This window comes from Periophthalmus magnuspinnatus, chromosome 1, assembly GCF_009829125.3.
Source record: "Periophthalmus magnuspinnatus isolate fPerMag1 chromosome 1, fPerMag1.2.pri, whole genome shotgun sequence".
In the NCBI taxonomy this organism is placed as follows: Eukaryota; Metazoa; Chordata; class Actinopteri; order Gobiiformes; family Gobiidae; genus Periophthalmus; species Periophthalmus magnuspinnatus.
In genome coordinates, this window is record NC_047126.1 from 8,084,889 (window position 1) to 8,099,549 (window position 14,661).

A 14,661-nucleotide genomic window follows, 5' to 3' on the forward strand; every position below is an offset into this window, starting at 1 on the left:
TCTTTTATTTTCCGTGAACTCTCCCCTGGTCGGATAATGCGATCAGGGCGTACACAGCGGGCGCGCCCCTCCCCCTTTACCTGGATGATGAGGCTGTAATTGGCCTGAGAGAAGACGGGCGGGTTATCGTTGATGTCCAAAATGTCAATGTTGATAATGGTGGTGCTGGAAAGAGGCGGGAGTCCGTTGTCTGCGGCTACGACGGTGAGACTGTATCCGGAAATCTGAAAGAAATGAGGAAGGGTGCTTGGTTTAAAAGTTAGCGGAGGACAAGTTTGCTGAAAAGTTTTATGCTGAAAACATGCTGTGTGTTTTGTTTATGAGGAATTTCTTGTGCAAAATTCGCAAAAACTGGCACGAATTTGAAGGTCCTGTTGGCGGTTTTCGGATTCTGATGGTGACATACTCTCAGATGGGGGTAAGAGTCAGATTTCCGTACTGATTTTATCGTAGTTTGGCAAGAAATATCCAAAAAGTAAACACACAAATGCTAAATCTGAGCATTTCTATTGTGGCTAGACCCTAGAACTCAACATATTACAACAAAAATCCGCATTTTAACAATATTCTCTTTAGCTTCCTCCATCCGTTTTACTCGTATTATTTAAAAAACGCACATCTCACACTTAAAATAAAGTATAAATACGCATACGACGGGCTGCGTAGTGAACACTGACATGATCAAAGATGTATGAACTTTAAAAGCGTGGGGGAGCTTCATGGTTTTCCACAGCTTAAAAGGAAGAAAGGGAGGATTGAAAGTTTACTCTCATATATAAACAGACGAAACAAAACTCATGTGTTTTGTTTAAACCTTAAAAAGTCACTATTGCAACAGGAACTTTAACATCTTCATCAGTACAAAATAGCGTAGAATTTGTGGTGTTATTTAATCCTGAGAGAAAGGCTGATGTGAGTTGATGCAATCTTTAAATACAAAGCCAAACAAAAATAACTTTAATTTATTTTTTAGGTTATTTGTTTTATGTATTTATATCACTTTAAGACAGGGGCGTCAAACTCATTTTCACTGAGGGCCACCTGAGCAAAATGGCCGCCATCAAGGGCCAGATCTGATTGCGAGGCAGTAAAAATGTCACTAAATGTATGTGTCATGTAAAATAAATGTAGCTACTTTTTAACTTGTAAAATAACTCTCTATATTTATTATTTAGTCAAGTTGCAAATATTACCTGTCTGTAACTGCGTATCCCCTGATAAACTGACATTTTTAAAAGTGTATCGGGGCACATCTGCTCAGACCTTCAGCTCAGCTTCAAAAACAGCCTTTTAATTATTGGACAATTTGTTGTTTTTCTTGAAGACTAATGCGCGCATACTTAGCTCCGTGTTTGGTGTCAAAATGCCGATGTAGATAGTTCACTTTCACAACTGACTGCGCCTCATAACACAAAAAACATACAGGTTTTTCCTCCTTGAACACACTTGTATTCACCTTCACCTTTCTTGAAAACTGCCAACAATTTTCCTGAACATTTTGGGATCATTTGCAAATATTTCTCAATTCCTCTTGTTGGAAAAATCTCATTAGTTTATGGTCGGTGCACACATTAAAGCAGCACAGACTTATTTTAAAATGACAGTCACGCAGGCCACATAAAATGACGTGGCGGGTCGCATTTTGCCCCCGGGCCTTGAGTTTGACACATGTGCTTTAAGACATATTTCTTTTAAAACGCTTCTTAAACTATAGAGTTATATCACCCCTCTCCAGCTACGATTTCGTTTTTTTCCAAATTCTGGACATGAACCCAGCCAATTAGCATAAATAGCCCAAGCTGCCTTTGTGAGCAATAAAATAACTGCACATTGAGCTTCCTCATTAGCCATGTCATGACGGCAATTGGATTCTGCAATTAGTTACTCAGTGGATTAAAGGCTAAGTGTGGAGTCAGCGTTGTAGAAACTGTCGGCTGTTTGTGTCGTGTCCATACCCGTTCCCGGTCCAGCTGGCGAGCCACTTTGAGCTCTCCTCGCGTGGGGTCGATGGTGAACGGGCTGCCCTGGTTGCCCTCGGCGATGGAGTAGTGCACGTGGTTGTACGAAGGGCCGTCGGCGTCCTGGGCGACGACCTTTAAAGGGGAAATCAAAGAGCTGTCAAAACTGGTTGAGGTGTTTTTACATCGCTGTGTGTATTTTTATAAGAATATCCCAATAACAACACAAGGCCAGAGAAGATATATGCCATCAGGGTAACGCTAACAACAACTAGCATGCTAATGAACATGCACTTCCTGATTATTTGACGGTAAAATAATTAGATGCAGATAGCACACAGTTAACTTATTTTGACTTCAAGAGGTGTATTGGGGCAAATTTTGCTCAAATACTTGCGTACAGGCCATTTAATGATGATGAGCAAATGAAAATATCACAACTAGCATGCTAATGGTGCACTTCCTAATTATCTGACAGTAAAATGCTTATAATTAAATGCAGATGGTACAAAGTGAACTTATTTTAACCTCAAGGCTGCTCAAATGCATGGATACAAGCCATTTAATGATTATGAGCAAATGAAAATATCACAACTAGCATGCTAATGGTGCACTTGCTAATTATCTGACTGTAAAATGCATATAATTAAATCCAGACAGCACACAGTGAACTTATTTTGACCTCAAGGCAGCTCAAATGCATGGGTACAGATGATTAATGATTATGATTATGAGTGAATGAAAATATCACAACTAACATGCTAATGGAGCACTTCCTAATTATCTGACAGTAAAATGTGTATAATTAGATTCAGATGGCACACAGTGAACTTATTTTGACCTCAAGAGCTGCTCAAATACATGGATACAGGCCCTTTAATGATTACTACCAACTGAACATATTTGCTTCTTTGCCAATAAAATGTATTTTTATTTTAAAAGCATAGCGAGACATTTTATTGTATTGACAGTTACACAAAATATATAGTTCACTTCAACCTATGCGTAAAAAAAGCTTGTCTCACTTTATATCTCTTATATAAATATAAAAGGAATATAAAATAAAATGTTTTTTGAGCTTCAATATTTAGTAAAACCACAGTTTGTACCACTTGATACTTTATACCACTCTCATTCATATTACTTCGACCCCACTGCCAGTCTTCTCCGCGCGACACGGCCTTAAAAACCTCCCGAGCGCCGCGTACTGAAGGCATCCCCGGGGGAAATCATCAGACAGTGAACAAGTACCAGACAACAACGGCAGGTATTAAAATCTAATGCCGAGACAATGACAAATAGGCATAAGCTTGTCTCCATCATGGCACAAAGTGTAAAAATATGGGCAGCAGAAAACTCTATACACGTGAATGATGGCCGGGCGCTGTGAACAAACACATTTTGCTGGAGGTAACTTATTACACGCCTGACAAATGAGAAATTGTCCGTCATGTTAAAAGAATAATGGGTTATTTTTCCCCAGCAAAAAGCGGCAACATCACTGAATTATTGCGAATTTGTGTTTATGTATGTATTATTTTTATATATTATTTCATTCATAAAATATAAAACGACAATAACAGCGCTATAAAGTTAAAGATGCAAGAAACGAATGAAAAGGAGGAGAAAAAATGGTACTCTTATGTTATCCACAGTGTTTTCCAGGAAATACTTTAACACTGATCATTACTGAGGTCCATCATGTTGATATTTCTGTTTTTTACTGCAATTTTAATGCTGTTTTTGTCATTTTTCTTAACATACACAACCATGCAAAAATTTGGACACATCTATATTTAGTTATTTCATTTTTTTTTTTTTTTTTTTACACAACATAATTCCACACATGTTCAAAAAAAAAACAAAAAAAAAACAAAACATTGAATGAGAAGGTATGTCCAAACTTTTGCCTGGTAGTGTATTTCTGGTTTATATTTTGTTCATGTTAGTTCGTTTTCTTGAGATTTGGTTGAAATATGGCTCAAGTTTTAGTCCAGGTTTGTCCTATAGTCCTGGGTGAGTTCTGAAGTAGTCCTGATGATGCAGATAGTGGTTTGGTCCTGGTTCAGTCCCAGTTCACACCTTGGTCCTTGCTCCTCCTGGTTCTTTGGTCGAAGCTTAATCCTTAAAACAATTCTGATTCCCAAAGATCCAGTCCTGGTTTAAAGTTAATTCATATTTCATTTGGTCTGGGTTGAATCCTGGTTACTTTAGTTCTAGCTGGTCTTGATTTAGTCCTGTGGTTCCTGACCTTTAGGAGCAGGACATCCTAGGGGGGCGACCAGAGCTTTGTCTGGTTAGACTCTGACCTGACCCTCAAACCATTAGAGGGTCAGGTCAAAAATTCAATTTGAACTGATTAAATAGTAAAAATCCAACAGATAAGACTGGAAATGGGGTAGAAGAACAAAAAAATCTCCAACTGCTGTGCATTTGTGCAAGTCTCCAGTATAAGCAGGAGAAACTTGAAGGAAAAAGGTTTGGTATCACTGATTTAATCCTAGTTTACAGTTGTTTTAGTCCTGGTCTACTTCTGATACAAGGTGGTTCCTAATCCTAATTTTCATTTGGTTTAATCCTCCTCTACTTTTCTTTAAAGAGCCCATATTACGCAATTTTCTGGTTTGTTATAATGTTGTTTCCTCATCAAAAACACATCTGGAGTTGTGTTTTGTTTCATTCACACATGTTTAACACACAAACGCTGCAGATTTAGGCTGATTTCTTCTCTCACACGGAAAACACTCTGTTCCACCTTGTGATGTCATGTGGTGATACAGGAAGTGCTGCACTGTGTTTTTAAACTCCATACACCTTCACTAGAATCATTTGGATGATTTCAGCCCTGGAATTGCCCATTTCTACTGAACAAAAGATAAAAGGTGGCTGTTAAAAATTACCACCACATGACATCATAAGGTGGAACAGAGCATTTTGAGCTTTGGAGTTACAAACAGCCCAATAACTCAATTACTCAAACATGTGTGAATGAAACAACACACAACTCGGGGTACATTTTTGATGAGGTAGCAGCGTTCTGACATGGCTCAAACCTCAGAGGAGTACATTTTCACAATATAACCACTATAAAAAACATATAATAGGAAATGCTGTTGCTCTCACCGTCAGCACGGTCTTGCCCAGCTCGGCGTCCTCGCTCACCACCGCCGTGTACGTGCTCTGGCTGAACACCGGAGCGTTGTCGTTGGCGTCCGTCACGTTGATGTTGACGGTTGCCATGTCGCTGAGGGGGGGCGAGCCGCCATCTCTGGCTTCCACGGTGATGTAGTATTCATGGGACAGCTCGTAGTCCAGCGGCTCGATCACAAAGATGTCGCCTGAGGATGCAGAAAAGAATGTGATTACGGAAGGTCACGCAGGTGCTGGGATATGGCGGCAAAGAAAAGTATGGTTTTATGAGAGGAGATGTATGAAATAGAGTTAAACACCATGCAAATCATTATATTGGTACAATTTTCTGATGATTTTGATGTTGAGAAATGCTAGTTTTTCATTTAAAGGTGAACTGTGTAACTTTTCTGGTTACTGCTTCCTTAGAGGTGTTATTGGTTTGGCTGGAACGTTCCACAGTACCTAATGTATCTTGCATTTATTCGATTGTGATTCAATTCTTTGCATTGCCGGGAAATTTTAGGTTTTTTTTTTAGCTATACGATAAGATTTAAGCCGTAAAAAATGTAATTAATAACTTTTTAACTCATTACAGATGCAAACGAACAAATAAAGTGTTTCATTCTGCTGTTTATTTATTACCGATCTTAATTTTTTAACAATATTGTCAATCTAGAATAGTTTTTGTGGTTTAAATCTGCTCTTGGGTTTTGTCAGTGTCATACATTTGTGTCAGTTTTATAGTTTATCGTCTATATTTACTTAAGTAATTTATCGAACGTCAAAACTTGTTATCGTGACAAGCCTACTCGACTCTCCGCAGATCCGACTTCTAACTTAGCAAAGTGGCACCACATCCTTGCTTCATGGAAAAAAAGTACTATTTGCAGAAATTGTAGTAGAAGAAAGCAGCGGTAGTAATTAAACTATATTGGTACCTACTAGACATATCATAGTAGCTTTATATAAAGTTTTTTTTCCAGGTTTTTTAGCTCACGCCAACATTTATCCTGGAGCACCTTGACGTTACTACAAAATACTACCAGTGCCATAAATTTTGCAGTTCTTGAGCGTCTGAATACTCCGGCGAACCACAAGTAACATTGCACAAGACTCATTTAAAATAAATCAAACTGCGCTAAGCTAAACGTCTTGCACTCGCATGGCTTCACGTCAATAAAGAGTGTTTTTTGTTGAGCTGAAGCCGTGCGGCGAGCCAGTAACAGCTGACATAAAAGAGGGTGTTGTTTTAAAATCTGTTGAAACGATGGGAACACAGTTGGTGGTGAGTTACAAATGTCAGAAAAACAAAGCTGTTGTTTTTGATGTCTCCTGCAGCTAAAAATACAACTTATATTTCTTTTATTGCAAAGTTGTGGTTAGGTTTAACGACGCGCTAGGCAATTTACAATTACTCTCACTTATGAAAAAGATGAAATGAAAAGAGTTATAGCCTTTCTAGATTAATCTGGTATACAGTATGCTTGTTTTAATTTTAGAAGCTACTATAATTAAAATGGCTTGAAGATAATTCAGATCGATGTCATTTTAAGTAATTTGGGATTATTAAATAGCTGGAGGAAGCGTCTGGGGTGGGAGAAGTCTGTGGCTAACTGCTTAGACTTCTGCTCCCGTGATCCGACTCCAGATAAGCGGAAGAAAATGGATGGATTGTTAAATTAATAAATAAATATCTTAAAATAACATACATTTAACCTAAGAAAACATTGCAAAAATACTGAATTTAAAGTAATTTAAACTTTGAATCCCGCTTAAACTGGCATTTGCTGATATTCCTTTGGTTAAAACGGTAATGCAGCTTCCTTCAAAACATGCAAAACATAATCAACACAAAAATTTAAATCTATTAACTGTATTTTCATTTCATATATATAAAAAAAACTACTACACAATGTACTTTCAACACAAAATCCAATGACACACGACATACCTGTGTGCGAATCCACGCTGAACATCCCATGCTCATTCCCGCTGATAATGCTGTACGTGATTTCCTGGTTAGCTTCCGTATCCCGACTCGCCGCTAGCACCCTCAGGATCTGCGTTCCCACTGCGACGTCCTCTGCCACGGTGGCTGTGTATTCGCGGTGCTCGAACACCGGGGGGTTGTCGTTGATGTCCAGGACGGAGATCACCACTTGCGCCATGGTGGAGTGGTGAGGGGAGCCCTGGTCGGTAGCTTTAGCCGTTAGCTCGTACACGGACTGAACCTCGCGATCCAGGGGGCGCTGCAGGCTGATCACGCCGCTGTACTCGTCGATAGAGAAGAAACCGTCGGCGGAATCAACCAGGGAGTAGAGGACGTCGGCGTTGAGACCTGGAAAAAACAAAAGTAAATAAAAATGAAAACTGTTTTACGTCAGAGCAGCAACATTTCACACGGAGACAAGCCAAGCCAAATAAGAGTCAGGTCTGTGGAGATGCAAGCCCACTCAGAGTAAGAACGTACTTTTGCCTAACAATCTATTTTAGTCAATTGTTCATCGGTAATGTTCAATTTTACATAATAGAAGTTTAAATAAACAAGGAAACAAAATATACAGATTCTAGATTCAAGGTATTCTTTCAACAATATATAAAAAATAGAAAAATAATGAAAAAATCCACCAGATTATTATATTTTCAAGGTCAAATTTCCACATACAAGAGACAAGGTTCCCAACAATCCCTGTATCATATGGCTTTACTTCATTGTACTTCCACATTTTTGACCTTTGACCTTAACTTTATGGAAACACATTCTATATTTATTCATATTTTTATTTTGCTTCACAACGTGTCGCATTTTCGTCACTTGACAACATCATTAGAATTTCATAAGGCCTTGACTTTTAAAAGCTCGCTCCTCCCTTTAAACTGATGTATCGATTCTTAAATGATTAAAATCGCTGCCTCCCGTCGACACTCCGACCCATCAGTCTTTTCCTCAGTAGCCTCTGATAAACCGAAGCCGTAAACTGTCTCACCCGCGCCGTTGTCATAACTCACGTCCTCCCACTAGCAGAGACGCTACTAGCAACGAGACAGAGACGGATCACAATAATAATGCTAATGCCTTCCTGCAGGTGGCCCCCATTTGGAATCTGCCATTATATTCCCATTCATCAGGTACGTGGCCCTGTCCTCCGCGGATCTCGTTATCACTCCGAAGAGGGGGCCGCGGGGGAGCCCTGCCTACGCGCTTCCCAATCACTTACCGCCAGTTTGATCATCCTCCAGACATAATGGTGCTTAAGGAAATTGTTCTGACTTGGGAATAGCTCGACTTGTTTATCTGCGCTGTAGCTAATGACGGCGCATTACAGAAGGAGATAGGGCAAATCGAGCCAAAAAAAACGGTGTAATGTTTTGAGTTAAGTCTGGAAAGTCACGGTTCAATATTTATGAGTTATTGTGGGTACGGTAATGGTATTGTAGAAATGGTAGCTTTTTGGCAAACCTGATCTAACAAGCCTTTAGTGCCGTCATTACTGTCAAAGGATCGAGAGTTTTAAACCGTAATTTCTTCATGTTGCCTGCGCTGAAATAAAAGCTCATGGTCTATGAATGTTTGCCAAACACATTTAGCTTTGAGTCTGAAATCTGATGTACCGTATTATTACTTCAAATTGAAAAGACACAAACGATCATCATTGTTACACCAATAAAGCTGCAATATTGCTACACAAGGGCTGCAACTATCAATTATTTTATAGTTGACAAGTCAGAAATCAATTGTTTCTCTTGCGTTGTGAAGATTTTTTGAATTAAAAACGAGTCTTAAGAAGATTTTATACATTTTTTAGTCCGTTAGTCATCATAATTCCAATTGGCTACAGCCCTTGATGAATGCACAGATATTAAACAATCGTTACATAGCAATTTACGGCTTGCACCTTCTCAAAATTTGGGTCTTTTGATTTGTTAAAGCCAGAAGGAAAAACATTCTATAGTTTCCATATAGTGCAGCCATTGTTGTGTTGTTTGCGTCTACATAGTAAATGATTCCTCACCATCAAGACGGCACACTTTGTTCCTTTAGTATGACCTTATATTATTTGTGCGTGTCAGGATTTGGGTTTTTTTGTGTTTTCCCCCCTCCCTTCTGTGTTTGATCCTGGAGCTGGGCGGAGACTCTGGCACCACCTCCACACTCTCTTCACCTGTGAGTACTAAAGGACTGAGGATCCGACACTCTGGGCCAGATCGTCTCGTCACCTTCCAACATCTTCGTGTCATGCTCTGGTTTATTTGTCCGTGTATCCTCAGTGATCCCGCTCCCTGAACCCACTCTGCACCTCCGTCTCCGACCCAGCTCTCCACGACCGGTACGAACACCTCAGATCCAGCCCGTCTCGATCACTATGGACACCTCACCTTTACAACCGAACAGCTATTGCTTTATTTATTTCTTTACAGACATTTCAGTCTTAAGTCAAGGAAACAATCAAAATACACAAGTCTGAAAAAGGAATAGGCAATTCATTTACATTATATTCATTTACATAACAAAAACAAGGGGAAAACTTGGCTTTTGCTGAGTGTTGCCGTAACCGTAAAGCTATCAGCAACTAGCACACTAACCCGCACTTCCTGATTAGTGACTAAAACGCTTTGTAATTAGATGCAGCGATCAAACAGCAGACATATTTTGACCTTGAGAGATGCTTCTACGATATATCTACACATTTTGGTTAAATGCATGGGGAAAAATCAAGTACATGACCTTTACTCTAGTTGGCTTTTTCTCCCTTTTTACGGCGCTTTTCCAAAAAAAGTTTACAAAATCAATGTTACTTCTACAACTTCAAGACATACTGACTTTCACATAATCTTTTACTTCATTTGTTAATTTCTAATCTTATTATTTTTAGCGTGACCCTGACAAACTGCAATACATTCAACTAATGCAAATCGATGCTTGTCTTGCCTGCTCCACTAATGCTAACTTTACACTTAGCCTGAAGCTTTTCCTTGACTTTTTATAGACAGCTTATGTTGTAACCTGTCTTTTCGCTACAGAAAATCTATAAATCCTCCGCAACGTCGCTGAATACTGAATCAACCCGGCAACCGGCGGGTAAGAGTGGAGGTCACGAAGACGCGTTAGCCGAATGAAAAAAGGTTAAACAAAAAAATGATGAGATGCAATGCGTGCAACGTTGGTTTATCGCGAATCAAAGGTTGTAGGTTTTTTTTTTCTTTACTGTCTGACTTACAACGAGGAGAAAGTTGTGTCTGCCGGAGATAACATTTGAAAAAAATAAAAATCCATTCAAATATGTATTCAGACTGTAGGACCCGTGGGCCAAAACAGCTGTTGTCAAAACTGCGTCAAATATTGAGATAAACCAAGTCTCCAAGGGCAAGGTTACAATCGCATTTTGATGGCCGACGAGTAAACAGTTTGAGTGAAATTTGAGAGAACTGGGTCAATAACAATGTATGCGTCTGCCGGTTGGCTCGGCACGCGACACGGGACTTGTCAAAACTCCCGAATTTATTCCAAATGACGCCATTTTTGAGATACGGAAGTCAAATCAAATCCCCAGCTTCATCGACTCGGGGTATCTCTAAATAATTATTGCCCCTCGGTGAAATTGAACTGCGGGTTTTTATAGCGTTTGCTTCATGTGCCTTGGTATTCAAAGTGGGAAGCAATTTGGTGCCAGTAGAGCCTCAGGGAAGAGATGTCTCAATACTTGTCTTTCACAGTTTACCAATGTGTTCTGAGGGAGTAGGTTTGAGCATCCCTTTAATACTGTCAAGCTGTCAGATGAGGAAAAAGTAGGGGAAAAGGGAGTACGGTACAAGAGGCATGGAATTTTTGGCAGCAAATTAGTTGGAATTTTCTCATGGGCGAACAGTAGGCTGCAGAACCAGAAAACTCAGGGGGTAACTTTCGATTTTGTTTACAAGAAACACATTTTTTGAGGCATCATAAATATATTTAACATAACCTAGTGATGAACTGCACTAGTCTCTGAAGGTGTACAGTCTAAGTTTTCTAGTGGAGGATTCCATGCTTTGTCTGAAATGTTCCACAGTATGACATTAAACTGATTTTTTTCCATGAAGAGGAGTTCATCAGGTCAACTTATGGGTCACATCTGAGGAGAGGCGAGCCCAATCACAGTAACAATGTATATTTTCAAGTTATTTTTGAGCATTTAAAGCACTTGTAATGAAATAAATGCAGGATAGATATGTTTTTTTGCGATATGGTGGGAAATTCAATCATCCCCATGGAGATAAGCAGGTAGCAGATGTTCCACCATAAAAGTTACATAGTACATCTTTAACATTGACGTTTCTGGCCTTTCTGCTGCAGCACAGACGCATGCTGGAGGTTGCTTTAAATAACTGAAACGTGTGTCATTTATAGAGCAAACAAAGATCAAATATATCTAATTCTTGTCGCAAACTCGGGCAGGTGCAAAAAATGTCGTCTACTCCCTGTCAATAGTCTGCAATAACCTGAAAGGTAAAACAAACAAGAAGCATTGGCAGAGCTGTGGATGTGCATCGGGCGGGTGGAAAATTGCATTTAGGCCTTGTGAGAATTGCGGCTGAAGGGAAAAATTTCATTAGAGTGTAATGGGGCTTTTAATTTGAAGGGTTGATCACTCATGAAATTTCACATTTGTTATCCTCCCTTTTGCCTTTTTCTGTTATACAATTGGCTAATTGGGAGATAATAACCTGTATGTTGTGAGCAGAGTTTTAGCTCTATGTGGAGATGTATACTTCCACAGAGGAGTGTTCAGAACAAGATTAATTACACACAACATTGTCTTTATAAAACTCTAAGTAATTGTGGATGTGTGAGTAACATTTTTCCAAAACAAAAGTGAATGTATGTGTATTTATAACTGATTTATAACTAATTTGCAAAGAAAATGACAACCCCCCAGTTGTTTTTAAAAGTTACAAATCCAAGGTTTGTATCGCTTTCCAAAAAGAAAATTCCTGCGCTTTAATCACCCTTTCTACTTAAAATAAAAGGCTAAAAACAATACAATTAACATTTACGGCAAAAATGCACAAGAAACTTTTCTGATTAGTGACCACCTGCTTGCAAAGAAATAACATCTCCATGGAGACAGGCGTCAAGTGACAGACAAGCAGATGTCCCTCCACCAAAAAAGCTACATAACACCCCTTTAAATGCTAAAATAACAATCATAACTTTGCCAATAACCATCAAATACACATTATCCAGCAAATATGAGCAAAAACAATCATGCCTAAAATTCACTTTCCGCAGAGCACTTTCTCAAATGTACAAATATTTGTCTTACCAATGTCGACATCGGTTGCCATCAGTTTGGCCACATAAGTCCCGATCTCGGTGTTCTCAAAGACGGTGAAGGAGTAGGGGTCAGCGGTGAACTGTGGCGAGTGGTCATTCACGTCCTCAACGGTGATGAGAACGTCGGCCTCGCAGTACCGTCTGCCGCCGTCCATCGCCCGCACTTTGAACCTGTGCTCCTCTGCCTCCTCGCGGTCCAGAGGTTTAGAGGTCTTCAGCTCTCCTACGAGGTTTAAAAATGTAAAGAAAATGGGCACGGTTAAACAAATAAATCAATAATAGTACGTTTTCATCGCTCTGACACACATGGATACATTAACAAAACATTATGTAGATGGGTACAGTGTGTTCGCAAGAAAACTACGGAGTGAAATGGACTGTAACAATATCGTAACATATCTGAGAAACTATTATACCATTACATCCCTTTACAATATAATTCCAGTGGTCAGTATCTAACCAAGGGAAAGGCATAAAAAAGGCTGAAATGGCTGACTGGAGTGAAGACAACAAAATAAATAAGTAATTGAATGTTGAGAAGAGAGACAAAATGGAGAAGAAAACATGGGACTTGGCAGCTAAAAGCAGCTTAAAGTGCAGTGGGACATGAAGCAGCCAATGTTAGATTTTTGAGAATATTTCACACAATTTTGGTTCTTAAAGAAGTTTTTGTTCAATGGCAGATGTGGATTACGGCTTGGTCAAATATTGAGGCTTAGTTGGAATAGTGATTCTTTGTTTAAGAGGTTTTATTTGTTTAAAACCGGATGGAAGTGATTAAGCGGCATTGTTTTCTATTTTTTAGCGCCGCAGCCAATGGAGAGATTGGTTTACGGGATTAATCTGAAATATTTGCAAGAAAGAGCTTTTAGTTTTTATTAATGCAATGAATATATGGCATGTATTTGTGGGCTTTTAACTTCTAGCGATGGTACTTTCCTTAGGTATATTTCATTCATTCTTTAACAATAACCAATAAAACAAGATTGTACTACACAAAGTTTAATTAAAACCATGCAGTGCTCCACGGGGCTGAAGGATTTAGGGGGGAAATCTAATTGGATTCTGTCCAGAGTGCACATGGTAAACTACTCAAGACTGAAATATGAACTGATAAATACATTTCAGAGCAAGTTGGAAGAAATCTAAACTACAAGTACAGCAAGCGTCTATAAAAACACAGGATAGTTTGTTCTTTGCAGAAAACATTCAACTATGTAAATAATGGTGATTTAATCATTTTTGCCAACTCAAAGTGTGATTTTGGTTTGATTTGGATACGCTGTGTAGCCCCAGTGCCACATTAACACTATGTGGTTATTCCATATTACGACTTCTCATAAAAACATATTCTTTTATTGTGTAAAACATAAATAAACACACACTCTTCTGTCGTGTTTGGACGTATTCATAAGGCAATCATAAATTCTTCATGTTGTGTATGGGGATGTAACAATAGCCAAAATATCCTATCGTCAAACGTCTCAGAATAATATCGTCTGTCATAATATATTGAATTACAAGCCCCTTTAATTAAATGCACAGTTTTATTGTAGCAACAGCTAATAAACGTGGGGAACGACATAAACCATGATCCATCTCATTGCAAACAACATGAAGAATTATATATTTTTTTTATTTTAATTCCTGGGATTATGGGTCATAATTCTTGTCATGATATTTTAAAAGCAAAAAGTATTGTATCTAGAATTCTATTAGCCTCTATAGAATATCCCAATAAATATCATACTGTGAAATGTATATCATAATAATATAGTATCCATGAGATGGATAGTGTTACGTCCCTAGTTTCGAATCACATTATTTTCCGCACCCGGGAAACCCACCTGTGTCTGGATCAATTATGAAGAGTTGGGCTGCCTCTCCCTGGAGCAGGAAGGAGATCTGGCCGTTGGAGCGGATGTCTGCGTCTGAGGCGGAAACTTGGAGGATGAGTCTGCCAGCGGGGGAGTCCTCTGGGACGGTCTCACTGTACAGGGTCTGAGGGCACACGGCGCAGCGGGGGCGGAAAGAAAGATGCACAAGTGAATCAAACGGGATGAAAGGAAAAGAATGGGAAAGGGATGGGAGTTCGTTAGGAAGTGTTTTCCATGGTTAGAATCAAGTATGTGGTCGCCTGGTTCTTGGATTATCATTTTGATCATTGCAATGGGTCTAATTGAGTATAGTAGAGCTGAAATGAACTGTTATAATAGTGACATTCAACTTAAATAACAGTAATCATGTTTTGACATTCGT

The 14,661-nt window shown here is 39.1% G+C and overlaps 1 protein-coding gene across 4 annotated transcripts in view; it reads right to left on the minus strand.

Annotated features, from left to right (window-relative positions):
• fat1a (FAT atypical cadherin 1a) overlaps positions 1-14,661 on the minus strand; it is a 122,231-nt gene that overhangs the window by 22,059 nt on the left and 85,511 nt on the right. For all 4 annotated transcript variants that reach the window (XM_055227444.1, XM_033968097.2, XM_055227495.1 and 1 more), the window contains exons 12-17: positions 14,250-14,403; positions 12,392-12,625; positions 7,042-7,428; positions 5,082-5,296; positions 1,956-2,093; positions 81-224 (exon numbers count right to left, since the gene is read on the minus strand). In XM_055227444.1, coding sequence (XP_055083419.1) covers positions 81-224; positions 1,956-2,093; positions 5,082-5,296; positions 7,042-7,428; positions 12,392-12,625; positions 14,250-14,403 — 1,272 coding nt within the window. The remainder of the gene's footprint in view (positions 1-80; positions 225-1,955; positions 2,094-5,081; positions 5,297-7,041; positions 7,429-12,391; positions 12,626-14,249; positions 14,404-14,661) is intronic.